The following is an 18,458-nucleotide window of genomic DNA, read 5'->3' as shown; positions in this document are numbered from 1 at the left end:
TTCTCGCTGGTTCACTCCACTGAGCCTGGGTCATGCATACGACCTCCCCTTCGCCAATTCTTCGCTTTCCCAGGTAGGACTGTAGCGCCCCAGGTCCTGCCTCTTCAGTGCGACTATGCAGCTCCCCGTCCCCGGCTCGGGCCCCCTGCAGCACCTCCAAGTCACTCAGTTCTCCTCTGCTGGCCGCGGCGTCCACCTCTTTGGCTTCCCGGGCGGCCCGGCCTCCTCAGAGTAGCCCCGCCCCGGTCCAGCTCCGCCCCCGGTCGCCGCTGCCTGATTGGACGCCTCCCCTCCCCGGGATCCTCTCCACCGCCGGGTCGGATGGGCACCACCACCTGGTCCAAAAATTCCCCTGAGGGGACCGGGGGGCTCTGCAACCTCCAGCTCCCGCGGGGCGGCTGTGACGGCTGCGGCGGGGCGCCGAGCGGGGAGGGGACTCGAAGCGGGGAGCGGAGGAGGCAGGAGGAGGAGCAAAGGTGTTGGAGAGAAAACTTCTGAAGGAACAGGAAACCTGCCGGGGAGGCGGCGGCTGCGGCTTCTCGGGGCGTCGGGGCTGCTCTCGCCGCGGGGTGTCCACAGCTGCGCCTTTGCTCCTGCCCGGCTCCCGCGGGGCGGAAGCAGGCTGAACCCCGACTCTGTGTCACTGGGACTGTGTCCTGCGCGGCCGCAGCGGTCCTGCGCTCCATTCTGCCTCTGCCGCGGCGGCTCCTTCGGAGAGAGCAGCGAGGGCGCAGGGAAGAGGAGGGACGTTCGCTTTGGAACATGAAGCAGCATGTCTGATAAAATGTCCAGCTTCCTCTACATAGGGGATATCGTGTCCCTGTACGCGGAGGGCTCGGTCAACGGCTTCATCAGCACCCTGGGGTAAGCAGGAGAGGCGGCTGGGCAGCGCTCGCGCTCTGTCCCCGCGGTGCCCATCCCTGTCCCTCCTTGCGCGTGGCGCCCTCCTGTTCCCGCCCGAGGTGGCGGCGCCCGGCAGGGTCAGCACCCGCTCTCTCACTCGCAGGAAGCTGCGGGAGAGGCAAGACTTTCTCAGCAACTTTGTAATCTCAAACTCAAGACACATCAGAAAAGGAGGAAGTGATTCAAAAGTCCTGAGACAGGCCGGGCGAAGAAGTCTTCGCCGACTTCTCCAGGGGTTGTTTTGATTAAAATGTGGGTTTGTTTTCTCATTTGGGAAAACAAAACAACTTCTCTTCCCATCTTTTCTCACTACCGCTCTCAGCCCCTTGTCTGTCTGTCAGTGCCGGGTTTGAAAGAGCAGTAGATAGAAACCCGTGGCCTTGGACGTGAAACGGGTGAGACGGGGAGAGCCAAAGTGTGGCTTTGTCCTACGGGAGGAGCTCACCGTCTCCTCTTCGCTGAAGTAATTTCCTTTAGTCCTTGCCAAAGGAGGACTTGCCCCGCCTCGTGGGCAGCCTGGGGGGGTTCCAGAACTCAGACCTGCCTTCTCTGGTTCCCATAGGGAACCCCTGTTGGATCTCAGCCAAATGCAAGATTGGAGTTGGTTAATAATTGGGGAAATATATGTACATACATATATGAAAACAATGTGCTGAATTGTTAAATAGGACTTTTTCGATTACTAGTATTTTCTCCCAGTCCTAATTGTGTATACCACTGACCAGTTTAATTGCACACTGTAATATATTTTGCTGCACAGGTGTTTTTTTGTTACCTCATGGTCCCAGGCTCTTAGACTCCTCAGTGTTAGAGATTTCAGGCTGCAGAACTGGTGTTTCCACGTCTGCCTATTCCACTATTTTGAGTTGTTCGTTTTTGGGGCACATGACTTAACATGCGGTGTCCTTGGACCATGACTGGGAGCTTGTTGTAAGGGAGCGCTGCCTACTCAGCACTGGGATGTGGAAGTTACCAGTTGTCCCACAGTTCCTGTTATTTGTACATTTCCCCAAATAATTGAGAGAAGGAAGATGGATTTAATTTAATCTCTTTTCCATTATTGTTATTTACTTGCAAAACTGAAGCATGGAAGGAAGAAATAAGAATTCCAAGATATATGCTGCGTTTGTAAATCACAGTGAGTTGTTCCTGATAGAATGCATAGTATAAGTGCAGTTTTGGGGCCTCTGCCAATATTTTGCAGATGAACTCTGCTGCACTTCACTTTCTATGGACTCTCTAGCTGCGTGCAATGCTGGAATTAAGCAGGTAGGCTTCTGGGAGTGGGTTTGGAGTTTGAATCCCAATTCTTCCACTTGTAAACTTTTTGACCCTGGGTACAATGCATAATCCACCTGTACCTCAGTCCCCTTAGTTGCATAAATGAGGATAATAATAGTTTCTCTCCCATGGTTTGTGGTGAGAAAAGAGTTAATATGTGTAAAGTGCTTAGCACAGTACAGTCATGTAATAAGTACTTAGATAAGTACTAGCTATTGCAGTAATTATCACTACCTTGGTGATATGAACAGTAGTTATATTTGTGGACAGTATAGTAAAAAAGACTAGGAGTAGAGTATAAAGCCTAGACAAAAAAAAAAAAAAAAAAAAAGGCCATGTTTCTATAGTGTCTTATACAGCAAAGGCTTGCTTGTGAATAAGTTATAAAATAAATACAGCAGGGCTGTGGGTGGCAAATCATGGCGCTACAACTTCAACAGTTGTGGCGTCTGCCCTACTCATTTTAGAGACAAGGAAACTCTAAGAAAAATGAAGTGACTGACCCTAGAAACAGGACATCAGTGCAAAAAGCTGAAACTCTAACCCTGTCTCCAGATTCCCAGCCAAGTGTGCTTTTCTTTAGCTACACATAATATTTTCTAAGCCTTGAGAAAAAAAGCTTGAATGACTGTTAATGTTACATATACATTTGTATAAATATTTGTTATTTGTAGTCAGTGTTTCATGATGGTGTTTCAAAAGTTGAGTTTCCTTAGATTGTATTTGTGCAGAATATTATTTTTCTGTTAATGAACGGAGTCTTGTTGAGATTAATCTGACAAGGCTCTTATGTTGCTAGTTCTGGGTTGAAGAAGAGTCTTTAGAAAAGCTGCCATTGGTGAAATGTGATACTTTGATTGGATATTCTTTTTCTGAGTGAGACTGCTCACAGGTTCACATAATTGTGTAGTACTCTGTAACTCAGGAATTGGGTATGCCATTCCTCTGTCCTGGTACTTGCTTCTGCATATCTTTCAAAGGGCATTGTAGTGAAAGTCATTGCTGATGTGCTCTGATGCAGTTTCCTGCCCTCATTGAATAATGTCCAAAAAGTATTCAAGGACAGCAGATACTAACTTGAGGACTTAAATGAATTCTGGGTTAAGAGTATGCTAATGGAATAATCAGGACAAACTATTCAAGTGCTGTGATACTTCTCTTGATAAATAATGGCATGAGTGTACCTTTGATGATTAAAAATAGCACTTTTCTGCTTTGAAAATGGAGCTCACTGGAAAACATGTTATTTCTTTTTAACATGTTCTTTTTAAAATTGTGACTGTCACATAGAATTAAACCTGCAATTATTGATTATCTTATTAACAAACATTCCAAACTTTGCTGTATATGAGGTATATAAATAATGTTGCAGAAAATTCTGAGATGCTTTCAGAAAGCATCTGGAACCTTTAAAAAGGCTTGTTTAATTTCTAAGGGGACCATGTTGTTCATGTTCTGTTCTTTATTACTTTGATTTTTATTAACATGTTGATCATTTTCAAAGTTAGGGATGCTGTGTTATAAAATAATTTTCTAAACTCAGAAATGAACAGTTTCAACTATTGAGAAATAATCCCATTTAATTTTGTAATGACTTAATTAAGGTTATTAATTCAACCAGAAGTATCCACTGTCTTTGATACAGAAAGTGTATAAATAATGACCTGTGACAAAATATTGAGGAATTACAGTATATTGAAACTTTGGTTTCATAGTCCTAGTCCCAACTTGCAAAATAAATTATCTACAAATTATACTGTAAGCTAACAAGTAGGAGATGCTACCCCAATATCTGTTTAGATAATATTTCATGTGGCATGGGTATATGCTTCCATGAGCTTTATAATTTCTAAAAATTGGAGGACAGTGTGGTTCTAAGAACCACAGTGTGGTCAAAGAAAGTTCTAAACATTAAAACCATTCAAGGTCTTTAAAAAAAAACTGTAATGCCATTTATAGGAATCAGAGAGAAGAAAACAATTGTGTTTTCATGAGTCTGATTTTTCAGGATAAAAGTGCTAGAGTTTAGATCTTAAATTCCCCCAAAGGCCCATGTGTAAAAGGTGTGGTCCCCAGTTCATTGCATTATTGGGAAGTGGTGGAACTTTTAAGGGGTTGGGCATAGTGGGAGGAAGTTAGGTCTTTGGAGGCTTACCCTTACAGGTGATATTGGGATAAAGCCCCTTCTTCCTGCTCTCTTTGCTTTGGCTGCCATAAAGTGAATGGCCCCCTCTACCATATGCTTCCATCATGATGTACTGTGCCATCATAGGCTGAAAGCCATGAGGCCAATCAGTCCTAAACTAAAGCCTCTAAAACTGTAAGGTAAAATAAACCTTTCTTTTTATAAGTTGATTATCTCAGGTATTTTATTACAGTAAAGGGAAGCTAACTAACACAAAGTGTTAGCAGAATTCTTAGAATGATAGGATAGTAGAACCAGTGGAAGGTATGCCATTTCTTCTTTGACCATTCATAAGTTGAGAGGTTGGTAAATAAAAAGTGTATATTTGTATGCATGTGTGTGTATGTTTATGTACATATTGCTACTTTTGACTTGAGGTTTTATCAAGTTAAGATGTTGACGAACTGTCAGATGACTACCAATTGAAACACTGATCTCAAAGCATCATAATAGTCTCTTAGTTAGAGCAACAAAAGATTGGGGCCCTTATTTTTATCTCTTGCTTGATTTTGACCAATTCAATTAATTTTCCCCTTTGCTTTGTTTCCATGTTCAATGACAGATGTCAAGTGGGGTGAGCGGTGAGTCACATAGTTAATAATTTGACTTAATTCCTCAGATAACAAGACTATGAAAATGCTTACATTTTATTGTTCCCAATTATAGTTCCTTGAATTTCTTTTCCTGATTGTTTTCTACTGAACATTTTTTGACCTTTAAATGTTTACAGATTTGATTTATTATCTCTTCTTTTATTTAATTATGCTATTCTTGTTATAGTTGTAAAAATCTTTTCTGTAATGGAATCATTTGATTAGTGGGGAGTTGTAGATGAAGCATGGAGTGGAACTTTTATTTTTGCATAATTTGCAAGTTATGTTTAGTGTCTTCCAAATAGAACCTTCTAAATAATAGCCAAATATTGTTTTCTGCTACAGGTATAGAAACTGAGCTTTGTTTTGGCTATGGCATCTGATAATGTGATAAAAATTATCTAAAAATCTGTTGAATATTTGCATACACCTTCAGTGGGGAGGACACAGATGATGGACTCTTGAATACTGAGTTGTTTTGGGAAGTCTACGGGTGAGAAGTGTGATGTTGTGGAACTTGAAACCAGCTCAAGTTCAAAGACAGCTTCTGAAGTGGTGAACATGAAGTCTGTTTTAAATTGAAAGATGAACTGTTTCTGAAACCTTTAAGTCATTCCATGAATAGCACTGCAGGTTTTGGACTCTCAATGAAGTGAGGGCTCAGTCAGGTAAACAACCACACCTGTTCAAGTGCCCCTAATGCTTGGTCCTGACAGACTAGAATTCAGAGGCAACTGCTTGGCTTCATTCTAGGTTTAAGAGTAGTCTTTTATTTGTGCACAGGTAGCTCTTTTCACAATCACATTTTTCCGTTATTGGGAAACCGTTATTGTACAGATGGTGTGTAGAAAATCTAGAGAATATAGACAAACTACTGTAGAACCAAACTTTAAAACTTAAATTCCAGTCAGAGTGCATGTCTTCATATATAAATATAAAAGAAGTAACCATGAACGTTTATGACAAATTTATAATGTACTAAGTAAGTTTTACTTTTTTTTTTTTTTGGTATCAGGGATTGAACCCAGAGGTGCTCAACTATTGAGCCACATCCCCAACCCTTTTTATTTTTATTTTTAAAATTTTGAAGCAGGGTCTTGCTAAGTTGCTTACGGCCTCGCTAAATTGCTGAGGGTGGCTTTGAAATTGCCATCCTCCTGCCTCAGCCTCCCAAGCCACTAGGATTAGAGGTGTGGGCCACAAGTTTTACTTTTTTAATATAGGAATTTGGTAATGGATCACTGGATCATAATCAGACATGTGAAGCTAATGGCATTCATTCATTCATTTAATGTTAAAAGTATGCCTTTCAAATACATTGACGTCTATTTTGTGGTTGGTTGGTTATCTTTCTACTTTCATACCAATTTATATGGTAAAGTATTTAATAGATAACTTTAGAAAACCACGATTTTAATAAAAATATTCAAAGTAAGATACACGGAAAAGAGAATAGTATATTAACAGTGGTTGACCCTGCATGGTCAGTGAGTAGCTGATTTTTAACTTTCCTTTTTATATCTCCTTTATTTCCTATATTTTGTATATATTTCTTTAATTAACCACCTATTACTTTTATAGTCAGGAAAGTTAATTAAAATGAAAATGATGTTTTTAAGGATTCTTCAACTTCTTATTACTGTTGATCAGTAATATAGATATTTATATTTTTTTTCTTTTCTTTTTTTTTGTGGTGCTGTGGATTGAACCATGGCCTCACACATGTTGGGCAAATGCTCTACCTCTGAGCTACATCAATAATATTTATTATTATTGATGTATAAATAAAGCATGGTACTGAAATAGTCATATGTTTACCATTAAAAATTTGTTCCTAGTTCTCATTGGTATTAAAATTTATTATGAAAAATCTGTCCAGCCAGTAATACTGAACAATTATGATGACTGATTTATTTCACATGGTAAATATATAGTCTGTTTTACTTTAGAAGTCTGTTTACACATGTAAAATATACATTTTTACATGGTTGACTTGTTCTTTTAGTAACTTTGAACTCAGTATGAGATTTTTATTGGCTAAGTCAACATTTATAGCATAGTTGTGAGGGGTTTTTGTGTGTGTGGTCAAAATAAATCAACAAATTGTTTTATTGTCTGAAGTGGGTGGATTAGTTTTCTCAAAAGTCAAATCAATAATCGGTTAACAATTGCTATTATGCAGGTTATAACCACAAGTCCACGTGACTGTCCTGATGGTGTACTTTTTGCTAAAGCATGCTGTAGATGATATATTTTTTCAGTGAATGCTTAATGAGCTACCCTATGGGTTGGGGTATACACATGTAAAGAGATGGCAGATATTAAACTATAAAATATTATCTCAGAAATAAAATCTTCCTTTGACAGTTTGTGGTGTGACCCTGGGCCAGGATTTGTAGGAGAAATGAAGGCAGTCATTATCTTTGCTCTCAGTGTTGTGAGTGCTGCAAGACCAGGAACTAACAAGGAGCAAGAAAATGTGGTCTTTTAAATCCTTGTATGCTTAGCATCTGACAAAATTCCTGGTAGATAGTAGGTGTTGAATAAATATTTGGGAAATCAGTGTAGCACTTCTGAATATTTAGTAACTGAAAAGACTAGTGTTGAATATCTGCACTGTGAGGTAGTTCTTTACAGATTCCATAAAGATGTTTAGAAACAGTGGCTTAGGAAGTCAGAAGAATCCGTTTTCCTCTTCTGCTTGGGATGTCCTGGGTGACTTCAAGGATGAGGTGGCACTTGAGCTGAACTTTGCAGGATTATTAGAATGGACATTTGTTTTCATCTATTCCCATAATTGATTATGTGTTCTTGGTAATTTTTTTTCTAAAAAGTCAGTGAATTTTTCTGTTCATTTTAATAGATCAGTTTCATAAGCAAACAGTTTCAGATTTTTGAGACACAGAAGAAATAATCTAAGAACCTATTTTATGCTAATTTATAAAATGTAAGAGACAAACTTGGTTCTGACCCTCTGAAATTATTAAGAAAGTCTCCTTTCAATCTTTGTAACATATGCTGGATTTACTGAGTCCTGAGATAATGAGCCAGGAATATAAAGCTCAGTCAAGAAGAAACTTAGCAATTATTTGGGGTGGGGGATTTAGACAAAGTATTCAGCTCCTTTTTATATTATATTTTTATCCCTCCCTTCCTGGCTGCTTCTCATCTTCAGTGTTTCGTAGTTTTTCTTCATAAGTCATGAACTTAATTCAAGTTTTATAGGTCCCTGGAAGCTTTTGAAATGAGGACAGCTTTTCATCTAAAGTAGTTCTTAATTATTTTCCCCTTATAGTACATTTGACTACGTGGATATGCATACACACATACACGTGTGCGTGTGCACACACACACACACACACACACACACTGTCCCACTTGGTTTGAAATACCCTTCTTCTGTGTATGGAGTCTACCATACCCTGTTTTCCTTTTGATGTCTTACCAAAGTGACAAAGTTTATAGATATGTTCCCATGAATGCGGGGAAAAGTTAAGGAAGTGAACAAAGCATAATACCAATTCGTATCTAAATTCTGAGAATTCAGACATGTCACTGAGGTTCTGTCTATTACTGAGATGTTTGAGTCACTGTTAAAATATTGTTATAAAGATCTCTTTGTGGGCCTGGGTTTGTGGCTCAGTGGTAGCGTGCTCATCTAGCACAGGTGAGGCCTTGGGTTCAACCCTCAGCACCACATAAAAATAAAAGTAAGGTATTGTGTTTACCTACAACTAAAACTTTAAAAACTTTTTTTTTTTAAAGATCTCTTTGTGGTGATTATAAAATGCTGGACTTTTTTATATATTGGTTATCCAAGAGAATTCCTCCGTGGAGTTCTAGAGAAAACTTAGGTGTTTTTAAAATAAGTAACAAATTTATTGGCTCATAGCATCTGGTGAGAGCCTTCTAGCTGCATCAAGAAAGGGCAAAAGGGGGCCAAATGTACCCTTTTATAACAGCCTACGAGGGTGAAGGCCTCATCATATTTCCAAGATGTCACCTGTTTCTTTTTTAGAGGTTTATAGTTATACATAGTAGTTGGGCTCATCCCGACAAACTCACATATGCTTGGAATTTGATTTCAGTTCATGATCCCCCTTCCCTCCTCCCTTCCTTCCTGTCCTCCCTCCCCTCTCCCACATTCCTTTCTCCTCTCTACAAAACTTAGGATTTTTTTCCTTTTTTTAAAAAAAAATATGAAATGGTTCATGAATTTGTGTGTCATTCTTGCACAGGGGCCACGCTAATTTATGTATGGTTCCAATTTTAATATATGTGCTTCCAAAGCAAGCAATAATACTTAGGTTTTGAATGAAATAAATCCTAGTTGTCCAGCTTCCTGAGACCTAGTGGTAATGGCTAATTATGAAACAATCAAACAATCACTGAGGACAGATACTGCTTTTCTCCACGTATTATCTCCTGTAGACAGAGGATTGTTCTTCTTTTGTAGGGAATTTATATGGATCATCAATGCTAAACATAAAGAGCCTAAATAAACTAACAAAAAAAACCCTGAAAAATAAAACTGGTTTAAGAGTTGTTCATTAACATTTCTAGGGGTTGGAATTGTGGCTCAGTGGTAGATCGCTTACCTAGCATGTGTGAGGCACTGGGTTCGATTCTCAGCACCACATATAAATAAATGAATAAAATAAAAGTCTATCAACAGTTAAAAAACATTTAAAAAAATTTCTAGAGATAAAGAATATTCTTTGTAAAACTCTCAGAGAATAAAGTGCTCCCAACTCATATTTAATTATTCTCACACTTTATAGTGAATTGCCTTGGAAATCTTCAAAAATAATTCATGGTGTCCCCTGATATCCTAGTTCTTACTCTCTGGTCTCAATAGCCTGAAAGATTTGGGAAGCAAAGGAAAATTGTACATCACTTTGCCTACCTGGATGAAACTGAAGATTTAGAGAACTTCATTACGTTGGATGTAGGTTCTTTGTTGGTAAGGAACAGAAACCATCCTGGCTACCTTTAAGAAAAGAAGATTTATCGTGATGATACTGGAGGAGCTCCAAGAAATTGATGAGCTCAACAAGTGGCCATTAGTGAGGCTGAGACCCAGGGCAGCTGTGAGAGTTCCAACAGCAGGACTTTCTCTCTGGGTCCTACCACCTGCATGAACTCGACCCTGCAACTCCTATACTGGGTGTCTTGCTTCTGAAATTTCAGATTGTAAAGTGATAGCATTTGGCCCCATTTGGATTAGGATTAATCATTTATGTTCATGAAGGTGAATCCCAATGCTCTGATCTGGTTACCAGAAATATCACTGAGCCAAACTCTGATTTCTGTTTGCTTCTGGGGCAGTGTGGCACTGGGGAAAGGGAACAGAGAGCCTGAGTGTGAGCTGGATGTCACTGCAGTTTAATAGGCAGATTAATATTGTAGTAAGTTCTCAGCATCTTTAAAAATAAATTGTGAAAAAATATGCATGACAGTTTTCCATTTTAATTATTGTTAAGTGTATAATTCCACAGCTTTAGTTACATTCACAGTGTTGAGTAACCATCACTGCTGTTTTCAGAACTTTTTCATCACTCGTATAGAAATTCCATATCCTTCAGAAAAGAATCCTCATATTCCCCTACCTTTATCCCCTGGTAACTTTGGGTCTATTTTCTATCTCTATAAATGTGCCTATTTTAGGTACTTCATGTAAATGGAATCTCAACGACTGTACTTTTGTGTCTAGCTTATTTAATGTAACATAGTGTTACTTATTGAATGAATATTTGTTGTTTTAGGACTTAACATATGAGAGAAATGAGAGGGTGAAAATGTTGATATATACGAGTTATAAAATAATTTGAAAAAATAAAACATTGTCATTCAATTTCTTTTAGTTGTAACATGTGATGATCCTCTATAATGGTGTTTGAAAATATAATGTCTTTAGAAAAGTAATTTTGAGACAAATGATACCAAACATTATCAGAATTGTTTTTCCATTTCTATAACAAACTAAAATCTAGTTTAAAAATACCAAGCCAAATAAAGACAGTCACTTAAAAAATTGAACACTCAAATCACCAAACACAGTTGCATTAGGGATCCAAAGTAAGTTAATGATTTAAAGACTGGTCACTTTTGTTTTGAGAGTGTTTCAAGGTCATTGCTAATATCAGGGACATAACTACTTAAACATTTGCATTGCAAGTAGATTTTTGGCTTTGACCCTGTTTTCAGAGAAGGTAATTTTAGTTCTGGTTCTTTACAGTAGGTGAGGAAAGTAAAGAAAAGAATTTTACATTCAGGATCCTAAACTTGTAGCTAGGAATGATAAATAAAGTGACACTTAAATCAAGATTCACTGTCAATGAAAGTGTTAGTTATTAAAAACTTTACTAAATTTGTGCATTTCTAGGATTAATAAGCGAGAAAGGAACTTTTATTTACTTTTCTTTCTTTATTTACCTGGAAGGTCATGATTTGAGAGCCTTCTTTCCCAGTCAGTACAAATGAGGTCATTGTTATCTGTTAGGGGAGAAACCAAGTACTTATTTCCAAAGTCTCAGCTGCTAAGGAATCTCTCAGAAGTATAAAAGTACTTTGTTAATAATCAGAGAATCTGAATTGATAATTATTTTGGTAGATTGTCGAGTAGGAGTTTTGACAGGGAGTAATTTCTTTGGCAATGGATACCTGTAAAGTTAGTCTATGAGCATTTTTTAAAGAATAGGTCAGTGTTCATAATGCACATTGTTTTTTAAAAAATGAAAGTTACAATTAGTTCAATAAATTATAAAGAATTAATATCAACTATATCATAGTTGATATAGTTTGAAACATTTAATTTTTTTAAAAAGACATGTTAATGTCAGTTTCCATTTCAGAGACTACTAGTTATTCCATGAAATCCATTTTCCCCTTCTTTCATACTGATAGAAATACGTGAGTTTATGGGTTCCAGAATAAAGACCACATTTCCTAGTCTCCTTCATAGCCAGGTGAAGCCATAAACTACACTTGGAAGAAAAACCATTAAAGGAGGTGTTCAGTCCCCACCCATGGACATGGGAAGAAGGCATCTTGGACCATGAAGATGAGGCTAATGCACTAGAAATAAGAGCCCCAAGAAATGAATGGGTTCTCCCCAATAGTGGCTCTACTATCTTCTAACAAAATATGAAAGTAGATGGGTAGACAAGAGCCAGATGCAATGTGAAGCCATTGAAGGGTTTTTAAGCAGCACAATAAAATGATTGGGTTTTGCTTTAGAAAGATCAGAGAGTGGGAGGATGAACAGAAGCCTGCAAGTGGCAGGCAGCCGAGGAATCGGTGATACATGATGACAGCATGAACTAAGCAGCTGTGTAGGGATGAGAGTACCTTGTCATCACAATCACTGAAGGGACAGTGTCTGTTTAGTGCTTCACTTTGGACCTAGAAAGCTTTATGAATGAAAATATTCACTATTGCTATGGAGGCGTGTTTTAGTCAGCTTTTTCACTGCTGTGACTAAAAGACCCGGCCAGCACAAAAGTATTGGAGGAAAGGTTTATTTAGGGGCTCATGGTTTCAGAGGTCTTAGTCCATAGAAAGCTGGCTTCATTCCTTGGGGCTCGAGGTGAGGCAGGACATCATGCAGAAGAGTGTGGCAGAGGCAAGCAGCTCACTTGGTGATCAGAAAGCAAAGAGAGACTCCCCTCTCCAGATTCAAATATACACCCAAAGTCATGCCCCAATTCCCACCTCCTCCAGCTACACCCTACCACTTCAGTCACTGCTCAGTTAATCCCCCTTAGGGGATTAAATCATTGACTGGGTTAAGGCTCTTAAAACTCAATCATTTCTCTTCTGAACATTCTTGCATTGTCTTACACATGAGCTTTTGGGAGACACCACATCTAAACCATAACAAGGTATAATTACTTTAAAAAACTGAACCTACAGATTTGAAGGAAATTTTCATTTGCTCATGTCTGGATAAATGTAATTGTGCTCAACTTGACTTCTGGTTTCCAAGTCTCTGAGCTGTGAGCTACATCTTGTACTATACTTTCTTCCTCTAACTCTCTGCTTTAGGATCACTGCCTTCTTTTTAGTTGCATGAATTTTCTGAGATTCCTATTGTCACAGAGCCTTTGAATATGCTCCCCCAGTGGTCAGTTTCCTCTTCCTCCTCCTCTTCTTCTTCGTTTTTTAGTTGTAGATGGATACAATACTTTTTTATTTTATTTATTTATTTATTTTTATGTGGTGCTGAGAATCAAACCCAGAGCCTCACACATGCTAGGCAAGCGCTCGACCACAGAGCTACCCCCAGCTCCTCAGTTTCCCTTCTTAACTTGCAGGCCTTTCACCTATTTCTCAGATTTCAGCTCTGTGACTCTTGTAGTGAACTGTTGCTGACCTCTCAGACTGTGAGAGATCCTCTATCCTATATGGCACCATATTCTTTTCCTTCATAAAATTGATCACAGTTGTGGTTTTAATTTTCTTCTGTTTCTGTAAGTATCCAATTATGTTTATTCCACTAGTCTTTAAACTCCCGAAGGGCAAAGACTATATCTTGTTTTGTTAATTATTATGTCCCATGGGATTTTCATAGTATCTATTACATAGCAAGTATTCAAGATGAATGGTTAGCATATGGTTTAGAGTATGGGCTTTTGACTCAGATGAATATGATTTCAAATTGTTGCTCCACTTTTTCTCATACTGTGACCTTTGGAAGTTATTTAATATTGAATATCTCAACTTCCTTATCTGTAAGGTAGGATTATTGCTCAGTTAGTAGTGTTGCCATGAAATTAATGGTAATTAACATATATCAAATGTTTGGTAACCATTAGGTCTGTGGCATCCATTAGGTCTGTGGAATCTAAGTGCTAACTAGGTGAACGTTATCACTGTTATTATTATTCACATTATTATATCTGGAAAATTGACATGAATGTCTTTTTGGAAGCTTAGCTGAGTTCCTATGAGTTCCTATTGCATGGTTGTTAAAAGTGCTGCTGTCTTATGTTTACAAAAATGTGTAGTATACCAGTTTTTTTTTTTTAAAGAGCACAAATCCATTTTTATTTATTTTCCATTAGTTTAAATCCTCGAGGGATACAGCATCATATGGATTTTGTGTCCAATGGCCTTAGGAATTTGGCCTAAACTTTGCCACTCTTTCCATGGGCGTAAATTACCTTTCTCCAGATTACTCCGGTTTTGTTTGGTTTGCCACCAGGAGTCACTGTGTTGTTTTTTGCCTTATTACACATAAGCACATCTCTTGCTCAAGTAGAACTCGGTTTCACCTCTGGAATAAACACCTTCAATTTTTGGAAGAGCTGTGTGCTCCCTTTGGTTCTGGAGACCCCGCTCATAACCAGCAAAAATGGCTTTGCACCGCAGCCTTCCAGACACATTTGCCTTTTAGAAGTCCTGTTTCCAGCAGGCCTCCACAGGCTGCAAGATAGGGAAAGAGAAGCTGTAGTACACCTGTTTTTAAACTGGTATTTGTCTAGTAGGCTGTTTGGAGGCATGCTGTTTTATCTATTATTCATTTTGCTTTTTTTCTTCCTTACTTCAATGATGTATGTTATTAAATTATAAATACTTATGTTTTTCTTTTGTTTCTGGTTTGATGCATGTTATTCAGTTGGTGTACTACAAACACCTGGAGTATATCAACATTAGTAATAGTCTTAGAATTGCTTGACATATAATTCTTTGACTAGAATTTTCATGCTTTGTTACATTTTAAGTCCTACAATGCTCTTTTAGTTGCTAATATTTCTTCCCTATTAGAACATAGTAATGAAGCAATTTTTGTTTTATTTATAGATGCAAAACATGTATTTGTTTTGGAGCCAATAGGATACAGTTTTTATATAAGTTTCCAATGAACAGCTGGTGCTACTCTCTCTGAGGTTTCCTTTTGGCAAGAATTCTGATTGAACTTCTGTGACTGTTAGATGCAGATTAGTAAAAACTATTTATCTGGTTTGGATAATTAATCAGTTTACAAATAAACAAATTTGGAAAAATCTTGTCAAATTTTAAATAGTAACTAATCAAATTATAACACTTCTCTTGGGAATACTTGCAATTTTTAAAAAAATTGTAGGTATTGAAAAGACATATATAGGAATTGAGAGGCTTATTCCTGCCTCTTAGATCTCCTTAATGAATAAAAATGATTCAGGCCTTTGCCTTCTTTTAATTATGCCATAAAGGAAGATTTTCCTGTTTATTGGAAATTAATATATTCATGTTCACGGAGTATAGAAAAACCTTTAGAACATTAAAACTTTAAAAATACTTTGAAAGAGAAACTACTTCGTCACCCCTCCCTTGAAAATTTCTCTATGAGAAAGCATTTCCTGTGAGCCAGCATAATTTTCTCATGGTGATGTTTAAGCCAGTTGACTATTCTAGGCTTACCAGAGTAACTAGTGTTGGGAAGAGTTCAAAAAGTGCTGAACTCTGGGTTGTGACCAAGAATGAATGTATCTAAAGACACTAGTTTTATTGGTCAGAATGTTTTTTGATTGCAAGAATCAGAAAACCCAATTTAAACCATTTCTAGCAAAAAAGTGGATGTTGTGACAGGGTCACTGGGAAATCTTGGCATTATAGTTTGCAGGACTTAGTCTCCATCTCCCCGGATTCTGCTGTACCATCAGTATTAGTCACATCCTGGGCAGGAGTTGTCCCAAAGGAGGCCAAATGGCAGCTAGTTGCTTCTGTCTTACCCCTGTTCTCTTACACTCAGCTGAAAAAGAGAGTGCCCCATTTCCTTAAACTCTAGAAAAAGTATGGTACTACAGTTATCTCTGTTGCAGTGGCTTGGGTAATGGTCACATCTTTCAGCGAGTACCATGGCTGGGGGAGGAGCAGAACCTGTTTCAGAGGTGACATTATCATGCACTGAGTAGGACGAGACCCCTCCCAGTTCTTCAGTCTGGGCTCTGCGGCCCCAGAAGGCCAGTTGGAGGTGGGTGCCCGACAGGCAGGGATACCACATCCTCTGTGGCCAAATAGGATCACCCTTTAACCTTCACAAACCCGCATTTCCTAGGTCCTTACAAATATGATTTAAAAACTGGAAGCCTTTAATTATTTGAGTACTTTCATCAGGCTATTCTCATTTCCAGGCCACTGTTTTTGGGCTTTCAGAACTGTTTCATCTTCTTCCTGATAAAAATTTATATGCATTGCGAAGCTTCAATAGCCTGGAGTGGTTTAAACATTACTTTGGCATCTGCTAGTGAAGAAAAGGATTCTAAGGGTGGGAGTAATGGTGAGGGGTCAAAAAGAGAAGGCAGCAGTTTGTCATAGCTAAATTATATCTCAATAATGTTAATGCAAAATTTAAAAAAGGGGAGAATATGACACATTTTTAAAAAAGCACATTATTCATGAGCACAGAACATTGATTAATGGATCTCATTCATGAAAGCATGTGTTTGAATCTGTCTTTCTTACAGTAAGTTTAATATCTTGCTTTTTTAGATAATTTTGCTTAGATATAAACAACTTATCTACTTTATGGCATAGTAGTAGCACAGAGTAGTAGCCCATAGTGAATATAAATAAATTGTCTTAATGAAGATGGATACAATGTGGAGTATAGTATAATCAGGGTTTAAAATATTTTAATTTTAAAATCTGAATTTTAAAATGTACCCAAACTAAATATGAATTGTAGTTTCTAACTACTATAGAATATATAATATTTGAAATATAATCTTTGTGTAATCTTTTAGAATAATTAAAGTAAATTTTCCTAACTTTAAAGTCAGTATCTTCCAGTGGCTTGGGAAGCTGAGGCAAGAGGATCACAAGTCGGAAGTCAGCCTCAGGAACTTAGCAAGACCCTAAGCAACTTAGTGAGACCCTGTCTCAAAATAAAAAATAAAAAGGGCTAGGGATATGGCTCAGTGAGTAAGCACCCTGAGTTCAATCCCCAGTACCAAAGATAAACAAATAAATACACAAATAAATAAAATAAAAAGTATCTTCAACTTTTTTTTCTTCTTTTTAAGTACTTAAAATTTGGATCCATGTTGAACTATTGAAGACATTGATGATTATGACATGACTATGTATTAATCATTTAATTTCAAGGTTGAAGTTAAGTCATTGAATAAATAAATATTTGATAATGAGTCTTTAAATGCAACGTGGATTGCAGAAAGAGCTACTCCGGGGCACAGGAATGAATTTGTTATGCCCTGTATAGGTTTTGACAACGTTGAAAAATCATTTAACTTTGAATTGAGTTCCCATTTTTAAGTCAAAAGTACTGAGCCTACAATGGGGGTATATATCTGTAATCCCAATTACACCAAAGCTGAGGCAGGAGGATTCTAAGGTCTAGGCCAGCCTCTGCAGCTTAGTGAGACCTTGTCTCAAAATAAAAATAGAAATATAAAAAATAGAAAAAATGGATTAGGGATATAGCTCAGCAGGTAAGTACCCTGGATTCAACCCCCAGTTCTTTTCTTTCTTTCTTTCTTTCTTTCTTCTTTTTTTTTTTTAATCAGGAGTGCTGATATTATTTGTCTGTGGTCCTTTGGGGACAAGAAGTGACATTATACCTGTTTTGAGTATTTGGAAAGCTATACATGGTAACACATTTTAAAAATTAGTATTAGATGTTTTAAAAGTGATTATGTTATAAGGGGATCACATACTCCTGTTTTATTAGCAAGGATTGAATCAAAATACATATTTTAATATCAATGTCTTATTTTTTAAGATTTTTATAATTCAAAAAGGAGAGTATTTCCTCTGATTAAAAAAAATGATACAGAGTAAAAAAATGTTGTTAGTTTCATTTTGATTCTATTTTATGTTTATTGATAGAAGAACATATTGGAAAACAAATAAATGTTTTAGTCATGTCAAAAGTTGAATATCTTGTTTTTGGCGGTCATTTTAAAACTCGTTATCTGACTACAACTTAACAGATCCTTTGTGATATCTGGAGTGTCATTAAGGTATCCTCTCCTTATTAGCTGTTCTTTGTTTTTTTTAAACTCAAAGTAGAAGATGGCTTCAAATTTTGTTAAAAACAAACAAAGAAAATCCCAAATCTGGTCCAGCTGTTTCTTTGAACTCCAGCATTCAGGAAAGACTAAGGGTGAAAGATTAAGCAGAGTAATGTGTCTAAATCTAGATATCCATAAATTCAAGGAAATGTGACATTAAGTGAAAATAAAGCACTTCCTATCACATCTTTTCCATTCCTGTTTTTAAGTTCCAAGTCCTTTTAAGAAAACTTTTGCTAGTAGGGAGTCTTTAGCAACACTTGGAATGCTCCTACAGGGAGCCTGGCCTGGTGACAGCCCTTTACTGCCAAGTTGTTGGAATTCAGATTTAAGACAGGCAGGGAAGAGGCTTTTGATGGGTGTGTGAAAGGAAGGGAGACTGAATGTCCCCGTGGTGCTTCTGAGCCTGAGAGAAAAAGGAGACTGTAGGGAAAATGGCAAGTCCCTAGTCAGGGCTTTTTTATACTTAGAATTCAGTGG

The 18,458-nt window shown here is 37.8% G+C and overlaps 1 protein-coding gene and 1 pseudogene across 2 annotated transcripts in view; one reads left to right on the top strand and one right to left on the bottom strand.

The window, feature by feature from the left end:
- The first annotated feature begins 299 nt into the window (after positions 1–299).
- The window catches only part of Itpr2 (inositol 1,4,5-trisphosphate receptor type 2), a 462,398-nt gene continuing 444,239 nt past the window's right edge, over positions 300–18,458 (top strand). Inside the window, exon 1 of one of the 2 annotated variants that reach the window (XM_047550877.1) lies at positions 300–864. In XM_047550877.1, the coding sequence (XP_047406833.1) occupies positions 773–864 (92 nt within the window). In that variant the 5' untranslated portion in view covers positions 300–772. Of the gene's footprint in view, positions 865–1,598; positions 2,173–18,458 lie in introns of those variants that run through there. The other variant, XM_047550878.1, reaches the window with a different exon arrangement.
- Positions 9,156–9,255, bottom strand: LOC124984067 (uncharacterized; annotated as a pseudogene).

The sequence above is a fragment of the Sciurus carolinensis genome, chromosome 4, assembly GCF_902686445.1.
Source record: "Sciurus carolinensis chromosome 4, mSciCar1.2, whole genome shotgun sequence".
NCBI lineage: Eukaryota > Metazoa > Chordata > Mammalia > Rodentia > Sciuridae > Sciurus > Sciurus carolinensis.
This window is presented reverse-complemented; position numbering and strand designations above follow the sequence as displayed.